The sequence below is a fragment of the Macrotis lagotis genome, chromosome 2 (assembly GCF_037893015.1).
Source record: "Macrotis lagotis isolate mMagLag1 chromosome 2, bilby.v1.9.chrom.fasta, whole genome shotgun sequence".
NCBI lineage: Eukaryota > Metazoa > Chordata > Mammalia > Peramelemorphia > Peramelidae > Macrotis > Macrotis lagotis.
The window spans coordinates 156,967,824-156,993,518 of NC_133659.1; the positions used below are offsets into that span (position 1 = coordinate 156,967,824).

At 37.0% G+C, this 25,695-nt stretch overlaps 2 protein-coding genes across 5 annotated transcripts in view; both read left to right on the forward strand.

The window, feature by feature from the left end:
• CD244 (CD244 molecule) overlaps positions 1-25,695 on the forward strand; it is a 78,753-nt gene that overhangs the window by 37,350 nt on the left and 15,708 nt on the right. The window contains exons 1-6 of one of the 4 annotated variants that reach the window (XM_074223064.1): positions 14,945-15,195; positions 18,960-19,304; positions 19,399-19,671; positions 22,218-22,331; positions 22,901-22,956; positions 24,299-24,358. In XM_074223064.1, the coding sequence (XP_074079165.1) occupies positions 15,144-15,195; positions 18,960-19,304; positions 19,399-19,671; positions 22,218-22,331; positions 22,901-22,956; positions 24,299-24,358 (900 nt within the window). In that variant the 5' untranslated portion in view covers positions 14,945-15,143. Of the gene's footprint in view, positions 1-14,944; positions 15,196-18,959; positions 19,305-19,398; positions 19,672-22,217; positions 22,332-22,900; positions 22,957-24,298; positions 24,359-25,695 lie in introns of those variants that run through there. The other 3 variants (XR_012475768.1, XM_074223063.1, XM_074223065.1) reach the window with 3 other exon arrangements.
• Positions 2,298-11,964, forward strand: ITLN1 (intelectin 1). Its single transcript, XM_074220923.1, is given in 7 exon segments — positions 2,298-2,310; positions 6,748-6,995; positions 8,201-8,359; positions 8,476-8,508; positions 8,510-8,574; positions 9,088-9,217; positions 11,812-11,964. Coding segments are annotated over 7 exon segments (801 nt in total).

The following is a 25,695-nucleotide window of genomic DNA, read 5'->3' on the forward strand; positions in this document are numbered from 1 at the left end:
GGGGTAGAACAAAGAAAATGAGGTAATTGGGGGGTACACAGGTGGGGTATATATGCAGTGTCTTGCATTACAGGATAAGGGGATACATTAGGGGGGAAGTGGTAAAACACAGCTGTGTCTTGTGCCCTTGGGCTGTGGGGTGGCATGTCCAGTTCCCAAGGACTCCCTTATCTCTCAGGGTGGCGTGCCAGCTCCTGAGACTGTCCAGGTGGCAGTTTACTTGGAAATGACTTGTGTCATGGCTGTTAGCATAGCCTGTGTTCCCACATATTACGTTATGTTTTGTCATGTTCTATCCAGAAATGACTCAGAAAAGATTTTCATCCAGTGTTGAATTCAAGTTAAAAGTTTACAAAAGTAAATGGAAATCGTGCTGCTAAAGGTCAGTTTGATCCTACAACTGAGAAAACAATCTGAGACTGGCTACGGGAAGAAAAACTACTGAAAAAGCCATGACAGGCAAGTCAGCAAAATGGCCTGATTTAGAGAGGAAATTGAAGCTCTCGATTGAAGAGCAAAGGGCAATTGGAATTCAGGGGTCCATAAAGATAGATCAGTATGAGGCAAGAAGAATTGCTGACGATAAAAAGTTACTGATTTCAAAGGAGGACACAATTGGGGCTTCAGGTTCATGAAATGGAATGGAGCAAGCATGCTTGCACCAGACTTGCTCAAAAGATGCCTGAAAGCCATGAGCAGAAGGTCCTTGAATTTCATGATGAATAAAATTTGGGTTCAATAACTTTATGAAATGCATATTTTTTTCAAATTTTGAATTAAGGCACCCAAATTAAAGTGCATCTTATACATGGGGAAATATGGTAGTAACTATATTAAACCATCAGCAAACTTTATCTGTAATGAGGATAAGTTAGAAATCTTCCCAGTAAGATCAGGGATGAAGCAAATATGTCCATTATCACCACTATTATTCAATATTATTTTAGAAATGTTAACCATAGCAACAAGAGAAAAAAATAGACATTGAAACACTTAGAACAGGCAATGAAGGAAATAAAACTATCACTCCTTGCAGATGATTTGTGGTATAGTTAATGAATTCTTTTTTTTACTTTATGACAGTTTTTATTAAATATACATATATAGAATAAATCCATTGAGTTATAAGGACCAATTTTAAGTGCATTTTCTTTGATTATAAAACTTGATAATTTTAGGAAAACAAGCAAAATGCTAATAATAGACTATATTTTATTTGTCTTGTCAGTCTTAATGTCCAGACTTAATTCTTGTTCAAATATACTACTTAATTGAACATTATTTCTAGGAGAGAAAATAGTAACTAAGGAAAAGCAGATTATATGTAGAAAAAACTACAATTTGAACTTAAAATCTGAAATGCTAATTCTGAAATACATCAAGATGCTCTCTAATAGATGTATAGTTATACAATGAGCACTATGAAACCACTAGTGCTTTTGAAGTGACACCATTACTATATTTTAGTAACACCACATAGTTAATACAATTTTCCAACTCCCACAAAACACCAGACTTAAAATTTGATGATTAAAACTATATCCTTAGTCTAAAACAGTATATTTTATAAAAACATTTAGTCACTTCAAACAGTAATAACTATAATAGCAGAAGAACCTTGTTTTTTCTTCAATACAAAATATTATTATGTACTGATTCACTGGGATTTATAATACCAAGATAGCCTTTTGCATATTACTAAATAAGTATAATAGTAATATTAAATAGCTTGTTTCTGGTAAAAATAACAATATAAATTATTTCATTTTTTTAGAACTGAAGTTGAAAGTTGCAAAAAAGTTAAGAGTAAATATCTTTTACTATTGGTGGTACAGTTATCAAGATTTTCTTCCCCACTGGAATGAGTATTGCTATGTCAAAATATAGTTTCTGTTCATCAGGGCTTCTGAATAACTTGCAATTATACCATATGATTTCTTGCCAGAAACACAGTATTTATGGAAATATCAGAGATACCACATAAATGCATTTGCAATTTTGATAAATTTTTTGGCACAAAATATTCAAACCAGCTGAAAATTTGTTCCTGTATACTGGATTTTCTAGGTACACTCTAATGTTAAGTTACACAAAAACTGATACTCAACAAACATTGCATTTTCAAACAGCACAAGGGGTGGGTTCTTATTTTTGTTTGTTCCAAAACAACAGCAATTGTATTTGATTGAAGCATTAAACATTTGATTGATTGATATATATATATATATATATATATATATTAAAAATTAAATTTTGTCTAGGTGGAATGTCTATGCACATGTAGGCACAATGTAGACATGTGTAACGTAGGTATGTATGTATATTCATCCCCCCATCTGTAAAATGAGGGTTGATTTCTCAGATTTCTTTCTAAGAGAGGAAATGTAGCAAAGTGAAAGAGAACTAGTCACAGAAACAGGAAAAACTGTGCTCAAGGCTCATCTCTGAAACATCCTGAGTAATTTTCTTCCTTTTAAGTGCTCAAGGCAACTCTTAAATTGTACAGTATTTTCTAATTTGGATTGTAAAGGAAGTTTCTTCTCATTACCTACTTTGATGAAATCAAAGATCTCAGTAAATAAAATTCTTCCAATTGAATCTGTACCTTTTTTTGTATGAGTTAGCTTTTGGTGCTAGAGAGACCAAGATTATTTATTGACTTTTTTGGTTGTTGTTTTTGCATGGCAGTGGAGGTAAATGACTTGCCCACAGTCATACAGCTAGGTAATTATTAAGTATCTGAGGTTGAATTTGTACTCAGGTTCTCTTGACTAGTGCTTTATCCACTGCACCACCTAGCTGCCCCTTGACTTTTTTCTGCCACCAGAATTTCTATTTTTTACTATTCAGTCAGTTAAAAAAAACAAAACAAAACTTTTGTTCTTGGGACTTGCTCGTCAAGAGCTATTTGATGGTTCCATACCATATCAGGAGATAAGGAACATTCATATTCTTATTTGAGAATGTTCCTGAAATCTTTCATTTTCTTTGGCAGAAAAGTTTTTGTTAACTCAGTATTTTTATAACTTCTGCAGAGAATGAGAATCAATTAATTTTGGGAAGAAGTCTTTGTGAATGAAACTAGGCATTATTCTTTGAAAAACTTAAGTTGGTTTGCTCTATGCTAAGTGTGTGGAGTTAGTGAAGAAAAAATATGATGAAGTTTGCTCTATTGGAGGAATAATTAGGAGTACATGTACAGATATTTACATTTATTCTTTGTATCGCTTATGTTTAGAAACTGGTCCATTTGTAAATAGGCATTTAGTTATGGCAACTAAGCCCTAGACAAATCAAAAGAATTATGATCTGAGTGCATAATAAATGTTTGTTCACTTAAAACCAACTTATTTTGAAATAGTATTCCTAATGGAATTGTAATACCTACTTACGTACCTTATAGACATTTATCACTTTTATTAAGCTGAAAAAATAAAATAATACATTCTCTTACTATGCATAATTTTGAGAATTTTGCTTACTTGAAAGTCAAAGAAACTGCAAAGTTTGCTGCTTGGACAGAAAATTATTGATTCATCTGTCTCTACTCAGAGCTAATAGTACATTGGTTTCAAATGACCCTAACATGCATATTTTAAAATTTGAATAGATCCCACTTGACCTTATGCTTACTGATAGATTCCTAAACTTGGTTTGTAACATATAAATCAACAAACTTACAAAGCATCATTCTATTTATATGAGACTTTGCTTTGTGCATACTGAGATCACCTGATTTGGAGACACTTGTTTGGATGATATTAGGTACATTTTTTTGGGGGAGAAGACTTTTTACATTCTCCTACAAACAGAGTTGAAGATAGTCTTTTTCCACTGGTTGCATAATTAGAAAGGTTACTTTTTTTTTTTGCTTTTGTTTTTTTGTTTTTTGTTTTTGAAAGGCAATGAGGTTAAGTGATTTGCCCAAAGTCACACAGTTAGGAATTAAGTGCATGAGGCTGGCTTCAAACTCAGGTCCTCCTGATTCCAGGGCTGGGCTGATGCTCTATCTACTGTGCCACCTAGCTGCCCCAAGGTTACTGTTTTAAAACTACCAGACTGGGACATTCTTTCTGGCAGCATTCAAAGGGAGAACATTCTGTTCACTCACATTCACTCAGACTCTATGGCCCCAAGAAAGGTTCTCAGGATTTTTGGTTTTGGTTTTGTTTGTTTTTTGGTTTTGTTTTGGTTTGTTTTAATTATTTCTTTCAGTTCTTTCTTTCAATTCTGTTTGTTCACCATCACCAATACCAATTTGTAGTGGAATCCCTGCATCTGGACTTAAGCCATGTTGATTTTGTCAGGTTTTGCAATCAGCCTAACAAGAGAGTCAGAATTCCTAAGATTTGAGCCTAAGGTAAGCTTTGGATTTGGAACTTTGGTGGATCCATACTGTTTCTACCAAGGACTATTTAGGAATTGAGTTCATAAAACTATGAAGCCCCAAAAAACTCTAACTCACACATTTGTTACGAGGTGTTCTTACTATGTATGCTAGTTATTTTTAGTCTTATCATGCACTCTGATTTAATTAAATACAGTCACAATACTCTGACTGTATTTAACTAATTGACCATTTGACCAATTTGACCAAATTTAACTATTTAACTAATTGACCAATTGATTGATTTAGTTTGTGTTTATGTCACATATAGTCAGCCACCAGTTGAGGATAAAGGATTATATATGTAGAAAGCCTGATATCATTGGGATGTCAGGAAAAAAAATAATGAAGGCTTCTGGCATGTTGAGTGGACCTTGTTTAGTAAATTTATGGGAGGATACAGACAGAGTCATTTGGATTGTGTTGAGAGGTTTATCATTGGAAGGAACATTAGAAGCAATGAGATCACAGATACATTGGTGTAGTTGAGTTATAATCAAGTCCCATATACATTAGTGTATTTGAGTTATAGTCTAGTCCCAATTTGAATTCTAAATTTATATGATTATAATCATAGTGCCCAAGTGAATGTAGATTTATATAAGGTTATAAAATGATGTCACTTGACTTCTAGGAGTTTATAATCTAGCCATTTCAAGTAGGTAGAATCAAACTAAAAAAACCTGTAAGCTAAAGAAGAAAAACTTTACAAGTCATTTTTTTTGCATCTTTTAGTATATTTACCATCAATTTGTTAATAATCAAACATCTAAAAAATGCCTATTATGCTCTATTCAATCTGCCAGATACTAAGGATACAAATACATAAAAAAAGAAACAATCCATACTCAAAGAGTTTATTGAAATTAGGGCAAGTCATTAAGGGAAAGGTCAGCTAGAGCAAAAGGATCACATATCACTTCTTTGTTTATATCATTCTGAATTAGGAAGTAAGGCAAATTCCAATGGATCATTTTTTTCTTTTTGGGGGGAGGAGCTTCAAGGAAATGGGGTTAAGTGACTTGTCCAAGGTCCCACAGCTAAGTAAGTAATAAGTGTCTCCTGACTGCAGGGTCAGTGCTTTATCCATTTTGCCACCTAGTTGCCCCAAGGAGCATTCTTTTTTACACTTGATTTGAGGAGTGTCTTATTTATTAGCTAAAAATCTACATTCATTTTATTTTCCCTCACGTTCTTCTTTTACCTTTTCCTATCTTTCTTAATAGGTCTTCTTGTTGGTGATAATGAGTTGTTTCAGTCATATCCAACTCTTTGTGAACTCATTTGGGGTTTTCTTGGCCAAAAATACTGGGGTGATTTGCTATTTCTTTCTCTAGTTCATTTCAAAGATGAGGAAACTGAGACAACATGACTAACAAGTTTCTGAAACTAGATGTGAACTCAGGGAGATTAGTTTTCTTCCATCTAGCTGCCCTTTGGCTGATCTGGAGCCATGAAATTGGAGAGAGCTGAGTGTACCATGAATTCTCCTCTGTACTCCTCAGTAGCATCATTCCAGAATAATCTTTTATATTTTCATTCTTTGAACTAAGTTTAGAGAGCAGAAGTTTCAGAGTCAATGATTCCAAATAGAACAAAAGTTAGAGAGTCAGTATATCTGGAGGGTCTCTGTTTCACAGAACTAGTTTGAAGAGCTGGTTCAGGTTCACAAATCACATATACATATATATATATATATATATATGTATATTATATATATATTTTGCAAGGTAGTGGTCACACAGCTGGGTAATTATTATCTAAGACTGAATTTGAATTCAGGTCCTTTTGACTCCAGAGTAGTGCTCTATCCACTGTGCCATCTAGTTGCCCCTTGCTAATATCTTTTAGTCAGTTCCTTGTTGACTTTTATAGGAATGGCCAAGAGAAAAAATATGTAACATAGTGGAAAGAAATCTAGACAGAATCATTTAATATAGGTTCAAAACTTTATTCTGATACTAATCAGCTGCACAACTATGGTAACTAATAATTTCTCTGAGCCTCAGGTTCAGAATCTATAAATGAAAATAATATGTATTATCCATCTCACTGAATAGTATTTAGGAAAGAATTTTTGCAAATTCATAAATATTATACAAATGGGAGTTATGATGATACAGAAAATAGTCTTAATAGATTTCCAGTTGGAATTCTTGTTTCCATGGCTTGCTTCAGCATCAATTCAGAAATATTCTTCCAGATTCTGGGAAAGAAGAATTTTTCTAGTAAGGAAAGTCCCAAAGCCAAGACTGGATGAAGCTTGGAAGGTAATTCCTCTGGTTTTGGGGTCTTTTCATGAACCTAAGATTTCTCATGTGCTGTCACTGAGTGAGCCTGTGTGGCTTTGTCTTCTGCAGATGGCCTCTACTTCCTCCAGACTGTGAATGGGAACATCTACCAGACCTTTTGTTACATGAAGTCTGGGGGAGGTGGCTGGACTCTGGTGGCCAGTATACATGAGAATCACTTGGCAGGGAAGTACACTGAGGGGGATCACTGGTCCAGTCAACAGGGTAATAGAATAGACTATCCTGAGGGTGATGGAAATTGGGCCAATTACGCCACCTTTGGATCTGCAGAAGCTGCTACCAATGATGACTACAAGGTATGCCCAGGATTCTTGTCAGAGTTTTCTGTCTGAAGGTCTAATGCTTCTTGACTTTTCTCCAGATAGGTCCTGAGTTCTCAGCCCCTGGAGTTTATTTATGGGAGGAGTTTCAAAAGCCAGCAGTAAGTTAATTTTTGTATGGAGAGGAAATTAGATGTGCTTGGTTTGACAGGATCAGTAGGTGATACATGAAAAGTGATCAATTGAAACAATGTCAGGAAAAAATGCTTTCGAACACTTTGAATTTCTCAAAAGGGCGATGAGCTTCCTTGAGAGGTGGTGGATTCTCCTTCATGAAGTTCATCAAGTTAAGCAACATCTTGTTAGGTATGTTCCAATAGTGAATCTTCTGGGTATTAGTTACACAAGATGACTGTTAAGATATCTTCTAACTTCTAACTCTGTGTTTTGTAAGCTTTGTCACTTATATGATCAGAGAGAATTCAGAGCTCACAGTTTAATAAACAAGGAGCTTTAATTTTAAGTCTAATTTTACCCCCTGGAAATCTATTGAGAAGATAAAATTGATTCTTTATTGTTTTTATTGATTTTATTTACAATTAATTTATTTAGTCTGGTAACTACCTAAAGTTACAATTCTGTTCCTGAACTTAGCATAGAAATTAACTTAATCAATAATGAATTAAGTTTAGATAGCCATTTCTCCTACTAATCACTGTTCTATTCTTGTCTCAAGGAAATCTCCTGTCCTTGTGAGATGTGGGTGGATACCCCAGGAGTCTGATTTAGAGTCTTAACACCATCAAACTACCCTTCACTGACATCTGGTTTGCTTTTCAAAGAAATCTGGCTCACTATCTTTTAATCTTGCAGGTGGACTCAACAATAAACACTTTTTAGTCACAGGAGGAAAGGAAAGGTTGTTGCTAGCCCCCCCACTCTCAACTTCTAACCAATCATATAGTCTCAATGTCTCAGTGATGTTATCAGTTATGTTCCCCTAAACCCCAATCGTGTCAGCCTATTCTTTTCTGTTCTTTGTTCTGACCCTATAAAAATGACTTAAGTCTTTATCTTAGGGTATTTGGTCAACTGAGGAAAATCTGTTAAGCCATTCTATTGGTAGGTAGCAACTCTGATACTAAAAAAAGTGCTGTCTTGCTCAGAGAGAATATGTCTAATTTATCTATGTTGAATTTTATTCATGATACCATTGGGCTGAGACTCTTGTTGTTCTTTAGAACCCAGGCTACTATGACATCCAGGCCAAGGACCTAGCCATCTGGCATGTGCCCAACAAATCTCCACTACAACAATGGAGGAATAACTCCCTATTGAGATATCATACTGACAGTAGCTTCTTCAAAAGTCTGGGAGGGAATCTCTTTGGCCTCTATCAGGTAAACTGTGTTCTTTGTGCCAGTTGAGTGGGGAAGCTTCCCTGGGAAGTGGGCTCAACCAGACCTCCCCCCCGCCCCAACTCTGTCCTTATGCTGCTATTTTCTATCTCATGAAGAGGTATCCAGTGAAATATGGGACTGGGAAGTGTTGGACTGACTGACAATGGTTCAGCTGTGCCTGTTATCTATGACTTTGGCAATGCAGAAAAAACCACCACTGGGCCAGCCTGAGTGTTTGTTATCTGTTGTCCTCCTCCCTCTGAGCTTTGCATTGTAATGATAACATGTCCATAAAAAGAGTACCCTAGTTTCTTATAACCCTCAGGCAAGCAAGGGAATTTCACTCATAACCAGGGCTTAGTCAAAATCTCTGGTGATGCCTTTGCATGGTCTTGGTCCCTTTTGGCTATGTCTGTGGTTGTAAAGCATGAGGCCTTGCTTGCAGATGGATTTGTTTGACACCATTGGAGTGTTAAACCACAGTCCAAGTTTTAAGGTACATCTTTCAGGAAACTCCTGAGCTTCTTCTTAGAAGCTAATTTCTGAATTTTTGCCTTTTACAGTGATCAAATGTATACTCTTGGGGTGGCTAGGTGGTGCAGTGGATAAAGTACTGGCCCTGGAATCAGGAGTTCAAATCCGGTCTCAGACACTTAATAATTACCTAGCTGTGTGGCCTTGGGCAAGCCACTTAACCCCATTTACCTTGCAAAAAAAAACAACTTAAAAAAAGTATACTCTTGTGTTTTAACAGAGGAATTTATTGGAGGGTTTATCCAGTTTCAGGCTTATAATAATAAAAGAGCAGCCAATGCCCTCTGTGCTGGAATTCAAGTCACTGGATGTAACACTGAACTTGTGAGTCTTGGGACCCATCAGAGGATTTGGAGCAATTCAGGAAGCTCTGAGTCTAGTGGGGCTTGATTAAAGCATCATATCAATTCTAACTCTTTTCAATTCATTGAAAAGAGAGGCAGAGAGATAGAGGGACAGAGACTGAAAGACAGATAGACAGACAGACATAAAGACAGAGAAAAAAGGTCTGAGTTCATGTTTTAACAATAGCAACAATATTAATAGCTAGCATTTATGTTTTAAGATTTACAAAGTGTTTTATACAAATTGCTTCAATTTACCTTAAAGACAACCCTATGTAGGTAACATTCCCACTTTACTTATGAATAAACTAAGACTGAAGGAGTTACAGTGACTTGTGCAGAATCAGAGCTAGGAAGCCAAATTCACACTTAGGACTCTTTGAGTTCATGTCCAGAGTTCTAGTTATTTTGATATCTCAAAAGATATTTGATATCTTCCCTTCACTATGCAGCAATTTCACTGTACTGCTCTGGATACATGCTTTCAGCTTCTAGGCTATATAGATCCTTAGGAACCTGAGGTAATATTGTTAGGCAGAGGAAGTTGCTTAGTATCAGAGGAAGACCTATAGGTCATGTTTGAGAAGGTAGACAAAGTCTACTTCACTCCTGAATTAAGACTGCTAAATGGTTCAGTGGATAGGGTGACTGACCTAGAGTGAGGGAAGACCTAATTTCAAATACAGCCTCAGCCACTAGTTGTGTGACCCTGTGCAAGTCACTTCACTTTGCTTCAGTTTCCTCATCTGTAAAATGAGGATAATATTAGTACCTTTTTCTAAGGAGCAAATGAGATAAGAAATATAAGTTGCTTAGTCTAGGGCCTGGCTCAAAAGTAAGTACCATGAATTCATATTAGTTATTATTATTAGACAAAGCTGTAATATGGAAACCCTGAGGTGGTTGGCTAGTTTTTGAATCAATGGGTTTGAATGTGGCAGTTGTAGCAATCCCAATGTGGAGACTGAATTGACCTCTCATGGAGAGCAGTACCTTCTAATCGTATTTCTGGGAGTCAGCTTTAGGAAAGGCTTTAGGCTCACAGGACTTAAAGGTCATCCAATGAAACCCTGTCCTTTTACACATGATGAGAGGGAGAGTCTGAGAAGTCTGGTGATATAGGTAGCAAGTGTCAGAGGCAGGATTCGACCTCAGATATTCTCACTCCCCTTCATTCCTCTTTCCCATTGAGCTAGCTCATTATCTCTAATGAGGCCATATTTGTAAAGCCTTTATGACAGAGCCTGGCGCACAATAGGGGCCAGAGAAATTCCCCATTCTCTCTCTTCCTCTATCTTTATTTCTTCCTTATTGAGTTTTTTAGAATTCTAGAGAGAATCTAGTCCAATGAAACATTTTGTATGAATGATAGTGCATAACAGCAAAAGAGGCCATTTCAGTGCAAGGATATAACAAGATAGAGAGCATATACTGCTCTTGAATGGACACATTTGGAGCATTATGTTCTAGTCTATGAGCCATATTTTTAAGAACGTTATTGACAAATCAAAACCTGTTCAGGTCAGGCTAATTGTGATGTTGTGGGATCAGGAAATCCTAGGATCTTAGATTTAAGGGCTCTTAAGATGCTGGTACTTTTATTTTATAGATAAAGAAATTAGCATGAGGAACAAGTGAATAGATTTAGAGGTAACTGATAGTTACATTGAAATAGTTGAAGTTCTGCCTATGGAAAAGGACCTGGTTACTTTGTGCTGCCCCAGGAGGTTGAACTAGTTTGAATGGCTAGAAATCTTAAGGAGCTATTTTAGCTTAAGACAAGACTTTTAAGTGTAATCCATCATGGTGCTGATATGTATCCATATCTCTGTCTTCTCCCTCTCTCTCTCCTCTCTTCTTTCTCGTCCTCTCCCATTTCTCTCTTCTTCCTTCTCTCTCATCTCTTCTGTTCTCTCTTTCTATAGGTTCTACTTCTCCCTCCTCTCTCTGGGCTGAATCATTCATGCCAATTGGCTTTCAGGGGTGCAAGTATGAAGGGGCTCCCAAGAGATGGGGTCATTCAGGTCTCACATATTGATACAACTTACTATCAGCTTTTAGTGGTTAAAAGTAGTATGACAATAGGTGATGCAGTAGATAGAGCACTGGCCCTGGAGTCAGGAGGACCTGAGTTCAAATCCAGTCTCAAACACTTAATAATTGCCTTGCTGTGTTAACCCCACTGCCATAAATAAAAATTTTTTTAAAGTAGTATGACAATAAGGAATAAAATCATGATTCAAACCAAATTTTTGTAATTTCAGAATTCAGGGACTTTCTCCTGTGTTTGGGAGAATTATGGTAAGGATTCAGTGGAGGTTTAACTCATACTAGTTGAAAGGATCACCAAGCTCTGGGTTGTTGGAAAGGCTTCCCATGTATGGTAGCTTTTGAATTAGATGCTGAGGTTAATCATTATTGGGGATCAAGAGGTGAGAGGGAGGCTCTACAACTAGCATTCTGGACAACTAGCATTCTGGAAAATCTGATTTTCATTCTACAAATTTCATTCCCTCACTCTATAAATTTTAACACTAAATGGTTCCAAGGTTCTTTCATTTGTTTACTTTGCAGCACTGCATTGATGGAGGAGGATTCTTCCTGGAAGGAGCCCCAAGGCAGTGTGGGGATTTCTCTGCCTTTGACTGGAATGGCTATGGAACACATATTCATTTTGGCATTAGTGGGGAGATAATAGAGGTCCCTGTGCTCTTGTTCTACAAATGACCATTGTGCCATTCTGATAAATATTTGCAGATTTATGAGATGATTCCTCTAATCATGAAGTTTGGAGTGAATAATAAATTGTTCCAGTGTGATCTTTTTGGGTCTTCTTTCTTTTATCTCTCCTGTAGAGAATAGGATTAGATATCCTCTGAGGTCCCCTCTAGCTTAGGATCTGTGGTACTAAGATCCTATTACTATGGCTGAATAGTTAAAGCATGAATTAAGTACTTACTATATACTATATATATATATGTATATATATATATACATATATATATATGTATATATATATATATATAGCTACAGAGTATGCTAAGGTCTGAGGATACAAATACAGTCACAAAACAGCTGGCACCTTCAGTTGTAATAGGCAGTGTCCCAGTTTGAATACATAAAGAGGAGCGGAAAGCTCTGTTGGGAAGTTGGGGTGGGAGGCTATCATTTTGTTTGAAAGTGATGTGGAGCCAGCAGTTAGGTAATGCAGTGAATAGAGTACCAGCCCTTGGACAAGTCACTTAACCCTATTGTCTTGCAAAAAAAAAATGAAATGGAGGTCTGGTACCAGGCAAGATGAGATGAGAGCTTGCCTGCTAGAGATCAGAGTAGGTTTAGAGGCAGAGTCCAAGGTTCTGATCTGGGAAATAAGAATGGTGCTCAGATTGCAAAGCTGGTTTGGAAATGATAACTTTTGAGGTCCTTTCTGAAAACTTTGAGATGCTTCTAGGAAATGTCTCTTTTCTCGGTCCATGCTTTAAATGTTTAAATAGTGTTTATTGAATTTGGTTGTTTTTTCCTTCTTCTATTTACAATCTAATAGCATTTCTCTCTTCAAATTTATGTAATTTCATTATACTATCTGGTACTCATTGTAAATCTTCAGATAATCCTCCCACTTTCTTCAATGATTCTAACACTTGACTTTTCTCTTCACTCATAACTCAACTAGGTGGCACTGTGAATAGAAGAGTAGACTTAGTTTCAGAAAGACTTGAGTTCAAATCCAGCCCCAGACACTTATTACCTGTGACCCTGGTTAAGTCACTGAACCAGTTCCTTCAATTTCTCATCTGTAAAAACAGCTGGAGAAGGAAAAGTCAAATTACTCCAATACCTCTGCCAAGAAAACCCTAACATGGGGTAGCAAAGAGTAAGACATGATTGAACAACAATGCTCATGATTAACATCCTTTTTAGAGAATCTAAGATTTATGTCACAGAATTTTCTAAAATACTAGTTTTATAATTCCTTAATCTTCTCATCTCTAACAACTCCCTTCTGCACTCAACTATAGCTTCATTCTGCTCTGGCCACACTTTAGACCTTAGCAAAGGCTTTACCTCCAAAGTCTTGAACTTTGTCATTCCCTTTTTATAGTACAATCTCTTCTATTTTTACCTTCTTACTTATATTAAACTTACAGTTTACTCTCATTTTGAATGTCTGGGACCTTAACTGTTCCCTATTCTTTCATGCTTTCTTTCCACCCAACAGCTGCTTCTTTTGCTTCTTTCCCTAGTCTTGACCCCATTGTCATAGGATTCTAGTATGTATTTAGCTTAACAAAGTAGTTCTCAAATTGCCCTATTTCATCTATGTCCTCTTCTGAGCTTCCTTCTAGTCTCTTTTGTGCAATTTTCTTTTGTTTACTTTTTTTCTCATAGCATTATCACTTCCTTTCATCCCCCCTCTTGAACTCTTTTAAAATATAAGTCCTTATATATTAGTTGTATATGAAAATGCATGTTTTATTCTGCACACATATTCTATCTCCTCCCTGCCAAGAAAATAACGAGGAAAAAACTTTCTGGTGGTGTAGTTGAAGCTCTCTCTCTCTCTCTCTCTCTCTCCTGTTTTATGGCCAAATTGTTATTTCTATTCATGCTTCTGGCCACTAAAAACTCACAAAGTCATCGTCCATTCTGTTCCATCTCCAGTACTCAATCCCACAACACAGACAGCAGAAACAGGTGGCCATATGGAAAGCTTATGCAGATGGGAAGATGGGATAGCCAGTCTTACTGACACTACTTCTCTCCCTATCTGGAGGTCCACAATATTTCTTTCTTCTCTTGTGAAAGAGGATAGAAAAAGAAACAGAGACAGAGACAGACACAGAAAGATGTAAAAAAAGAGACAATGATAGATTTTACCTGTTTATGCCTTTTGTATGAACATTTACTGCTAACTTGGCAGCCATTATCATCACCATATGCCAACAGAAAGGTATCAAAAATGCCTGCAGGTGTTCTGAATGGGAGTATTTATTCCTGTACCATATATTTTCTGGGAGCAAACTCAACAAACCTGGTTGAGAACCTAGCAGAATGGTCCAAGGATGAGCCTCATCTCTGCCACCTTCGTATGTAAAGTATTTTTTTTTTAGGTTTTTGCAAGGCAAATGGGGTTAAATGGCTTGCCCAAGGGCACACAGCTAGGTAATTATTAAGAGTCTGAGACCGGATTTGAACCCAGGTACTCCTGACTCTAGGGCTGGTGCTTTATCCACTGCGCCACCTAGCTGCCCTATAAAGTATTTTCAAACCTTAAAATGTTAAAGTTGTTTCCTTCAAGACTAGGTCAAAATCTCCTGTGAGAGGCCTTGCAAGGTATCCACTCCACCCCATCTCTTCAATTTACAGAACTTTCTCCTCTCAGATGACCTCATATACATCTGTTTTTGCTTTACTTGCTATCCTCCGACTTAGCATATAAACTTCCTAAAGATTGGCTCTGTTTTTGCCTTTCTTTGTATACCCAGTTCTCAGCAGAATCCTGAGCAAATAGGAAACACCTCACAAATGCCCGTTGGCAAAACTGTCACTGCCAGAACTAACAGAGAGAGGAGCCCTCAGAGCAGAGGAGTTGACCTCACTAGCGATCTTTGTGCCTTTGACAGGCTCAAATCTGTAAATGTATGAGCCCATTGCTCAGGGGCTGAGCTCTTCTCAACTCAGTACTGATGCCTTATCAATTCACAGAAGACCAAACATAGACAGCACAGAGGAAACTGTGGCCGGACTAATACTTCAACGACCGCCTATACTTACCCCCCACAAAGCATGCAACTTCTTGTTGTCTGCAAAAGACAGTGTAAGCCACAGTGTGGGGGGCCAGCTGAGGGAAGCAAGTCTTAGCTGGGGGATTGAGGAACCCTGGCTGTGAACTGTACTCTGTAGAGATGCTTTGGAGAACTTTCACTCTCCTTATCTTCCTTATGCTTCAGACCCAAGGTAAGGGGTTTCCAGAGGGGTGGATTAGGTATAATGAGGACCAGGGAGCCCCTAAGGGGAGTAGAGTTCCATCACACATGGAAAGCTGCTCATCCTTAGAGCAATGAGACTGCAGTAGCTTCTTTGCCCCAAGCAAAGTCTAATCAAGTAGGCTGGGCACCAGGGTGGGATTGGGGCTGGGGCTAGGAGGCTCACTGACACTGCCACCAACTTACATAAACAGAAACCCTAGACAAGATTCCGTTTCCTGGACTTCAACTTTCCTGATTGTGAAATACAGAGGACCATTCCTGACTCTGTGCACTAGATAGAATACTGAGTCTGAGTCAAGAAGGCCTGATTTTAAATCTAGCCTTAGGTACTTACTAGCTATGTGATCCTGGGCAGAACAACCTTTGTCTGTTTAGTTTTTCCTCAACTCTAAAAGGAGAATAATAATAATAATATAATCTACCTTTAAGGGTTATTATGAAGATCAAGTGAGATACTGATTATACCCAAATTCTGACACATAATTTGCTAGTATAGTGACTTTGGTCATGTTGGAAACTTCATGACCTCATTTTTCTGATTCTCTTGGCAAAGATATCAGAGTGGTTTGACATTTCCTTCTCTAGTTCATTTTACAAATGAGGAAATAAGATGAACAGTGTTTAAATGACTTGCTCAAAGTCATTCAGCTTGTAAATATGTGAGGCAGGATTTAAACTCAGGAAGATGAATCTGCCTGACTCCAAGCCCTGCGTACTATTCATTGTGCTATATTAATGTATATAATAATTACATATTAATGCTATCTATCTATTATTATTATTGTAATCTTAGAAGTAACAAGGGGTCTCTTTTGATCAGGAAGATAACAAAGCCATATCTGTGCCTTGTATTATTTTAGAATTATATTATCTTTTTTGTTAAAGATTTTATTTATTTTGAGTTTTACAATTTTCCCCCCATCTTACTTCCCTCTCCCACTCCTCCACAGAAAGCAATTTGTCAGTCTTTACATTGTTTCCATGTTGTACATTGATCCAAATTGAGTGTGATGAGAGAGAAATCACATCCTTAAGGAAGGAACATAAAGTACAAGAGATAACAAGATCAGACATATTATTATTATCTTGGTAGGCTCTATTTAAGTGGATAAAAGCTTGAGCCAGGTTGACTGGTTAGAAAGCTAGTAGTCCACTTGAAAGAAAATGAGGGACTCCAGTAGTCGTTGTTCAAATAGAGAGAAGGGGTTAAAATTTGAGGTATATTGTGAATATAGACAATGTATGATTTGGCAAGTGATGGGATGTGTATACTGTGTGAGAATGAGAGGTCTAGGATGACAACCAGATTGTAAGCCTGTATCACTGAGGGAATAAGGTTTATTTTGTATATGTTTATTTTGATATTTCAATGGAATATCCTAGTCAACATGCCCAGTACACAGTTGGGTGTGGGGTAAAAGTTCAAAAGAGAGTTTAGTAGTAGATATATGGATTTAGGGATCATCTGCTAGAGATGAGAATCAGAGCACGTTGGAATTGATGAGATCAAAGGGAAGAGTAAATATAAAGAAGAGGAGAGTACATAGAACAGAACCTTGGTACACTTGTGTGATGTGTTTGATTGTGTATGAAACTCATCAAGGGAAACTGAGAAGGAGAACTGGGAGAGAACTTTGTTTTTCTTTTAAGAAGCCAAGGGAGAAGAGAGTATGCAAAAGTAGCAGAGAGCTTAAGGAGCAGAGGAACCAGAAAAGGCAACCGACTTCAGTCGCCAAGGACTAGTTGATTGATTGGTACATGAACATAATGAAGCATTATGAATTGTCATTCATACCAAAGCCCCTCTAACTGTGAATTGACAACCTTGAAGGTTTTGCCTTTCTTTGTGTTCCCAATCTTTTCACAGCATTACACATAGTGATCACTTAATAAATTCTTGTGGGTAGCTTGGTGGTGTCAGTTTTTTTTTTGTCTGTAAAATGAGCTGGAGAAGGAAATGGCAAACAACTCTAGTAGCTTTACCAAGAATACCCCAACAAGGTCATGCAGATTAAAGCAACTGACCACTACCACTAGCAATATCAGTAAATGTTTTGTGGTTGACTTCCTGTGGGACCATAAATTTTAACTATTTCTATTATGCAAAAGAAATGAAAAGTAATTTTGTGGGGGAAGATACTGGAATCTGAGGGAATTCTACCTTTCTTGATAGAAGGTGGCATTGGAGCTGAGTTTCTAAGGAAATAAGGAAATTTGAGGTAAAAGTAAAGATGGAGTTCATTACTAGCATATGGGCCCAGGTAGGAGACAGAATATGCAGAGTGAGAAACTGGAAGGTTTCTGGATGGAGTAATATTCAAATGAAGAGAATGTAGCTTGCAGCCAACTTGTATAGCGCCTTAAATGATTAATTTTTTTTTGATCCTAGAGATAATATTGACACACTGGAATTTACTGAACTGGAGAATGACATTTTGAAATGTTCTTTTGTAAAACCATTTTAAATAGCTATATGTTAGAGTGGAGGGGAAAAAACATTCAGTATGGAGGCCACTTAGAAAGTTATTTTTATAATTCAAGTGAAACATAATGTGGTCTTGACCTAGAACTGTTTTTGTATGAGTAGAGAGGAAACATTCAGTCTTAGGTCTGGTGACACACAGAAATTCAAATACAATGGCATGAAAATAGTAATGTATATTTCTATATACTATAATTTATATATATTCTGAATTGCAAATGGGAGGGTAATGTGAGAAGGAAGGTATTCATTACTGGAAAAGACCTTCTACAGAATTTGGCATTTGATCTGAGTCTTAACAGGAAGCTAAGATAGAGAAGTGAGAAGGAAGGGGGAACTGGGGGGAGAGTCAGCAGAAAGGTAGAGTTAGGTAATGAAATGTGTGAGCAATAGCAAGGATGCCAATGTAAGTGAATTGAAGAGTGTGTGGTGGGGCGTCAGATATAAAAAAAACCTGGAAAAGTACTGTGATGAATAAAAATCCTGAGAGGGCGTTTCTAGGTAATTATAATCAATTTATTAATTAGACTAGCTACTAATCACTAAATTGATGATCATTGGTCTCTTTCAACAACCAAAGATCCCACCATGGGCATCATGCTTAAATACCTTTGGGAAAGTGGATGTCCCTGACAGGAGAGATCAAATCTGATTGGTGCACAATTGAGGAAAAAGACTTTCAAATGAGAAAATAGGTTGAAAGCCTTCAGCTCCTGCTGCTGAGAATGTGGCTTGATCAAGATTCAGTTTAATTAATAAGACCATTCAGAATGACTGCCTTATTTTCTTCACTTTTTGTTCAGCAGCATATGCATAGGAGCAAAAGGAATGGTGTATTGGGAGTGATCCAAGACTGAGGATTCACGTGAGAACAAAGTTAGATAGACTGGCTTATCATCTGACATAGGATTAGAAATACTACCTATACTGATACTATCAGAAAAGTGGTAAATTATCTAATATTTTTCCTTGAATATGTATTCTTTCTCTTAGATCTTACAGTCCCATGTCAGAGTCAGTCTTTGAGGCTCTGCACAAAGCTGATATTTAGTAGATAAGATTTCCTTGTGGGAAAGCCAGGGAAGGAAATCTACTGTTGCACTGAGCCTGCCCTGTAAACATACATATTCCTTCTTCTGGGTGTGGGGGGGTTATTTGCCTAATGTTATTTCCTTTGAGATAAAATTAGTCAGGTTTTGCACTCAAAGCTAATGATCTCTACCTTTACTTCCTGAACTTTTCTCTTCTAGGAACATCAAATTGTGATATGAAGACAAAGAGCATAGCTGTCATCATGGGAAATCAGATCATCTTACAACCGATTTGGAGTGAGGACTATGTAAACAATATAAAGTTTGATTGGTTTGTGAAATTAGCTTCCACTCAGGAAAAATTTAAGATACTGAGTTTGAAAAGCAACTCTGAGGTGAAATGGGAAGCTGGCCAATTTAAAAACAGAGTTCATGTCGAAACTAAGAACTTGACCTTATACATTAACACAGCTCAAAAGAATGACAATGGCCTCTACTTCTTGGAAATCACCAGTCAGAAAGGAAATGTTTTAATTAGTACCTGCTTCCAGGTTACTGTGTTTGGTGAGTTACCTAGTAATGACATTTTCCAACCTCTCTATTAGCCCTGTAGCACCTTTTTAACCTGTGTCAATCTTAACAGAACTTTTGTTTCTAGATCCTGTCCAGGAGCCAAAGATTGATGTGACTGGAGAGTTATGGAATAACACCTTATGCCTTGTGAATCTGTTCTGTTCTGACCATGGGAACAGTAATTTGACATATACCTGGTACAGAGGGAGAGAGCAAATTAATACCTCAGGGACACATTTCCATCTACAACTCCATATACAAGCCATTAACACTGACAATTCCTATACCTGCAATGCTAACAATTCAGTTAGCTCAAGGAACCATACTGTCAACTTTACTTGGCCATGTTCTAGCCCAGGTAAGAAGAATACTTTCCCAATGCAACAGGAGAAAAGAAGTATTTTTGCTAGTTTCATTTTTTTTTTTTATGGTGACAAAATCCTTCTAATGATTTCCCCATTAGCTCAGTCAATTGCACTAAAGAAGCCAACATTACGGGCTTATCTCTTTTCCCTCCCTCTAATCATTATCTTTCTCTAGCTTTGTTTTCTATATTAGCCTCTAGAAAATTTTCTTACCATATCTCAATATTCTTGTAAAAAGAAGGATTTTGAGAAACATCATCGTCTAGTGGATAGCACAGGGGTTTCAGAGTTAGAAAGACACTGGTTTGAAACTTACCTCAGAAACTTAGTAACTGCACATTTGACAAAGCATTCAACCTCTACATGTCTAAATTTCCTCATATGTAAAAATTAAATCTATGGCTTCTAATATCTCTTCCAATTCTAAATCTGTCATCATCTCTTTCATGGAGACTATCCCTCCAAAGGTAGAGAGCCATTATAAGTCATAAGAAAGTTTGACCTAGAGAGAGAGTTTACAAGTTTTCTTAATTCCTGAGAAACAAACATATATATCCTTCTGAAGGTAAGCTGATGGCTTTAAAAGGAGATGACATCTAACATCATGAATCATGTCTGTGGTATCTTTTAGAAGGGAAAAATAAATGCCTTATCTGTCCTAGACTGTCAAATGTTTCAAATGAAATTCTTGAAGGAAACTAGCTTATGTCTCAATTGTATCTCAGTTTTGCCATATCACACAACTCAGGGAAGTGATCATATTGCTCCATCATGAATTGCAGACTTCTGAATGAAGTATGGTATGAAACATTCATTTGGTTCTTTGAATTTATCCAATATGGATTTTTTTGTAAAAACTTCCATTATATCTAGCTTTATATTAGGTACTATGGAAGATGTAAAAAAAGTATAAGTCATAGCTTCTGCCTTCACAGTAGAAGCAGAATTACCTTAACATGTAAGTTAAGACATCACTCTTGTGAGGTAATTAGTCTTCTTTGAGCATAAAGAATGAACAACACAAGTGAAATATTTCAAATTATTCCATACTAGAATCTGATTCTAGGCAGTAAGTATTCCTTGAGTTTGGAAAGGAAAAAAAAATCAACATGGATTCTTTTTAGGTGATGGAAAATCCCTAAAGGTTTGCAAGCAGGGGAGTGACTATGTAAAAAGGACTATGTAAAAGGCTGATTATTTTGTCAGGTATATAAAGCTGTTAAGAATTGCTTTGGGCTGCTTAGCAAGAAGAAAAAACAGAGTTCTGAACTTCTGAGATTATGTGACAGGTACTATCCACAAGCAGAGAGATTAGATAAAGGGGTTAGATTCGTGGAGGGTAAATGATGACATCAGCTTTGGATGAGTGGAATTTAAGGGGTTAGCAGTTTATTTAGACAGAATTGTTAACTAGGTACTTAGAAATGTAGAATGTTATACAGGCTGGAGATTGAGGTTTAACATGCATGGATATCTTCATGATTGTCATCATTTAAATCACTGAAGTGTAGGAACATAGAAAGAGACAAGGACAAGGTCAGAACTTTGGAGATGAAAGATGGTAAAAGATGAAAGAATGAATAATATTGGGAAAGAACCTCAAACAAACATAAGAACCAGGAAGGAAAGAAGTCATGGAAGCCAAGGACAGATAATATTTTTAGAAAGAAGGATTTCAGTTGTGACAAATGACAGAATAATCATTGAATTTGCCTAATAAGAGGTGTTGGTGACCTTGGCAAGAGTAATTTCAGTGGTATGAAGGGAATGCAAGCCAAACTACAGGAAAGTGATGAATTAATTCTTGTTGATTAATAATGCACAATTATAATACTCAAAAATATATGACTAAGTATTCTAAGGTCCACAGAAATAGTGTTTTTTTGAGAGAGATCACTAAAGACTGGAGATAGTATGGAAACTTTATGGAGGTGGTGGGACTTGAAATGGACAGGAGTTGTTCAGTCATATCCTATTCTTCATGATCCATTTGGGGTTTTCTTGGCAAACATGCTGAAATGGGTTTCCATTTCTTTCTCCAGATCATTTTACAGATGAGAAAACTGAAGTAAACAGAATTAAGTGACTTGTCTAGAGTCCCACAACTAGTAAGAGATACTAGATTTGAACTCTGGTCTTCCTGACTCCAGACTTGGCACTCTATCCTAGAAATTGCAGCAAAAATGGGACAGTAGAAATGCTTTTTTAAAAAATTTTTTTGCAAGACAACGGGGGTAAGTGGCTTGCTCAAGGCCACACAGCTAGGTAATTATTAAGTGTCTGAGGCCAGATTTGAACTCAGGTACTCTTGACTCCAGGGCTGGTGCTCCATCCATTGTGCCACCTAGCCACCCCAACAGTAAAGACTCTTAACAGACTACAGTGGGAGTATAGGTTAAAAGTTGCCTTGGTAGCAGTTGAAGGTCCATGCTTCAGTTATTTTATGAAATGATGCAGTGTTTCTTTCTAGAAGGAAAGAGAAATGTTGGGAGATAAGTGGGAGGGATAAGAGTTCATCTATTCTTTCTGCCTTTCTCAGAATTGCGGTTGCCACAGGTTTTGGGTTTCTCTGTAATTCCCCTGGTCATCATGGTACTTTTCAGCATCCTTGTGATTGTGATTCGAAAAAGGAAGAAGAGGAATCAAGAAGCAGGCAAGTGGAAAGACCCAAATCAAAGGCTATTTCCTAGAGACAGTTCTGATTGATATCAAAGTTTGACAGCCTCTCACAGTTCAGATTCCCAAGAAGCTTTGGAGGGAAGTGTTTGGAGTGGTGGTGAGAACTGTATACTATAGTCCATTTCTTCCTGATATCCCACAAGCCTATAGTCATATTTTCTCCTTTAGTTCTGAGTCTTAGTGATATGATATCATATAAGACATCACTAATTTCCTTCTCTCTGAAACTCTTCCAAGTGTCTTGATGTCTACCTTTCTCCCAGGATCTACCCACTTCAAAGGATTATTGTTATAAAATACTATCTTAAATTTGCTTGTAATTCTTGGTAGAGATGGTGCTATACTTGACTGCTTGTCAGCATGGAGGGTTACCTAATAAAGCTAGAAGATTTCCTTTCCTGGAGATCTTTTTGAGCACTCTTTCATTTGGAATAGTGCAATGCAATTGGCTAGTGATACAACAGATTAAGGAGGGAAGGATGGCTTCTGGAATCCCACATTCCAGCTCAGACATCTCTATTCTTTGCTTTTATTCTCCCACAGATATGAACCTGACGTTTTATGAGAAAATTCATCATGGTAACCACCAGAGGAATCAGGTATGTCTTGGTATTACTGGAATTAGTGTCCCATATGGTCTGGGGTACATGGCAATTTGTAGTAGGGCTTGGAGTGGCAGGAATGAGGGAGTCAGCAGAGTTTTTCCAATTCTGACCATATATACTTTATAGGCACCTACCTGACAGTTTTGGTTTTAGTCATGGGGAGAGGAAGAAGGAAAAAGAACAGGACAAGGGAAATATGATTAAAAAAGGAGATGAAGGGAAGGCAGAAATGAAAACCTTGGAACAAAGGATCTAGAATTGGATAGAACCTCATAAAATCAATTTAGTCTAATCTCATTTTATAGATGAAGAACCTGATATCTAGGGGAGGTCATCAGTTTTCAATTACACAAAAGTAGTGTTGCAGTGATGCTCTGAACTTATTATTCAGAATGAGGCCAATTATCATTCAGTTCAGTTCTAGGGACTCTGAGATGTCAAAAGTGTCTTGTTTTTAATGTGATCAGAAGAATACCCATTCCTGTGTATTACCTCTACAGTAATCAGTGATTGGTGCCACAGTTCTATGCCATCAATTAGCTTTTACAAAGGGATAATTACTGTAGCAAGAACAGAAGTACCAACATTCCCTTTCATCACCTGGGTCCCCTCTTACCCCAATCATCTCCATCTCTAGAGAGTGGTTTTCAGACTTAATCTACTTCTGCAAAGCATTCACCACTCCTACCAAAAGAATTTCCTTTTAAAAATATATTTTAGGAGTGGTTAGGTGGTGCAGTGGATAGAGCACTGGCCCTGGAGCCAGGGGGACCTGAGTTCAAATCCAGCCTCAGACACTTAATAATTACCTAGCTGTGTGGCCTTAGGCAAGCCACTTAACCCCATTGCTTTGCAAAACCCTAAAAAAATGGTTTTAAAAATATATTTTAAAATTAATTTTTCCAGGTTTGTTTCTTAATGTGGTATGGGTGATGGGTAGATGGGTCTGCTTCTTCTGGACTCTGCTGCTGTTGGACTAGGTATGGCAGATTGCCATTTGGCTTGTGCAAAAGTCCTTGCACAGTCTTCAGCTCCCAGACTTTTGTGACTCATTGTTTTGATTTTCCAAAAAGCACAAGTTCTTAGCCAACTCTAATTTTCTTCACTGAAAGCAGAAAGAATGAAAAATTCGAAGGAGAAAAGTTTTGTATTCATGGGATACCTAGAGTGGTGGTATTTGAATAAGGAGAAAGTGATATGGAAGAGAGCTGTAATGGAGGTAGACTATTTGGCAACTGTTTAGTTAGGTGAGTTAGGAACTGAGAATGACACTGAGCTTGAAAGTCAACGTGAATGCAAAATCTGTGACACTCTACCTATCCCTTCTCTTGTATAGGTGCCTAATGAAACAGAACAAGGAAACACCTTTTATTCTGTAGTCCAGTTTCCAGAACAGGTACATTTCTAGCTTCTCTCAAGACTCAGGAAAGTCCTGCAGAAATCTATAAGAATCAAGAACATGCTGAAGATAGCTCTAATTGACTTACCATCACTTATCCATATTCAAATATAGCAGTCAGTTTATACACGAGTCTAATAGAAGGTTCATGGAACAAAGTCATCCAATAGAGTCCTAGTGACAATAGCCTAATAATAATAACAACAAATATTAACAATAACTAGCATTTATAGATCAATTTAAGATTTGCAAAATGCTTTGCATCAATTATCTTGTTTAAGCCTCACAACACACTTGCATATAATATCTGGGGAATGACTAGACCTCAAATGGAAGAACAAAATCTTGGAAAGTGAAATAGTTTCAAGTTTATTTGACCCCAGTTATAATGACATACAATTTTTTTTAAAACACAGTGAGATGTAGTAGTAAGAGCTTGGAATCAGAAATCTTGGGTTCAAGTTTCAGATTGAATGAGAGTTGTGGGACTTAAACATTCTGTGCCTCAGTTTCCTCTTTTAAAAGAGGATGGTTCTGTTACTGACTTGTATAACTTATATCAGATTGCTCACTGTTATGGGGAGGAGCAGAGGGAAATGAAGTAGAAAAAGGTGAAACTCAAACCCTTCCAAAAAGATCAATGTTGAAAACTATCTTTGCATGTAATCGAAAAAAGTAAGAGAAAATGATATTTCAAAAATATGAATTGTTGATTGGGAATTTTACAACAGGATAGTCAGGGAAGGTACAAGAATAAGGAAGTTGTCTCTCTGTAATAGCAATTGAATTTATTTTGACTGTATATGACTTCAGAGATATTCAATTGATGAAGAAACCAAAATTAAGAGGGAAAACTTTTAGGCTAAATGGAAGGTCTAGGATAAGAAGGTCTAGTATTTATGCAATCAATGAAGTTCTTCTTTGTCATCCTGGACTTCCCTTTTCTCTGATCTCAGGAATGCAGTCATTACTACTTCAGCATGAATTAAAATGAATTTGTCAGCACTTTCATGAATATCTGTTCTTAAGTCTATTATCTAATTATGGAAGAAAATTCTCTGTTAATGGTTACAGATTTCTCAAATCATGGAGCAGGCAGAGCAAATTTTAGAGTACAGCTGTCAGCTTATACAGGAGTCTAATAGAAAGTTCATGGAACAAAATCATCCCTAGAGTCCTAGTGACCACAGTCTAATAATAATAGTCCTGTCCTGGATGGTTCCCATACATGTGGGTAGTTGTCCTATTTAACCAATGAGTAAGTCCAGTCCTACTTAGAAGTCCTCAGGCTCAGGGTAGAATATGAAAGTCAGACATTTCCAAAGAGATTTGAG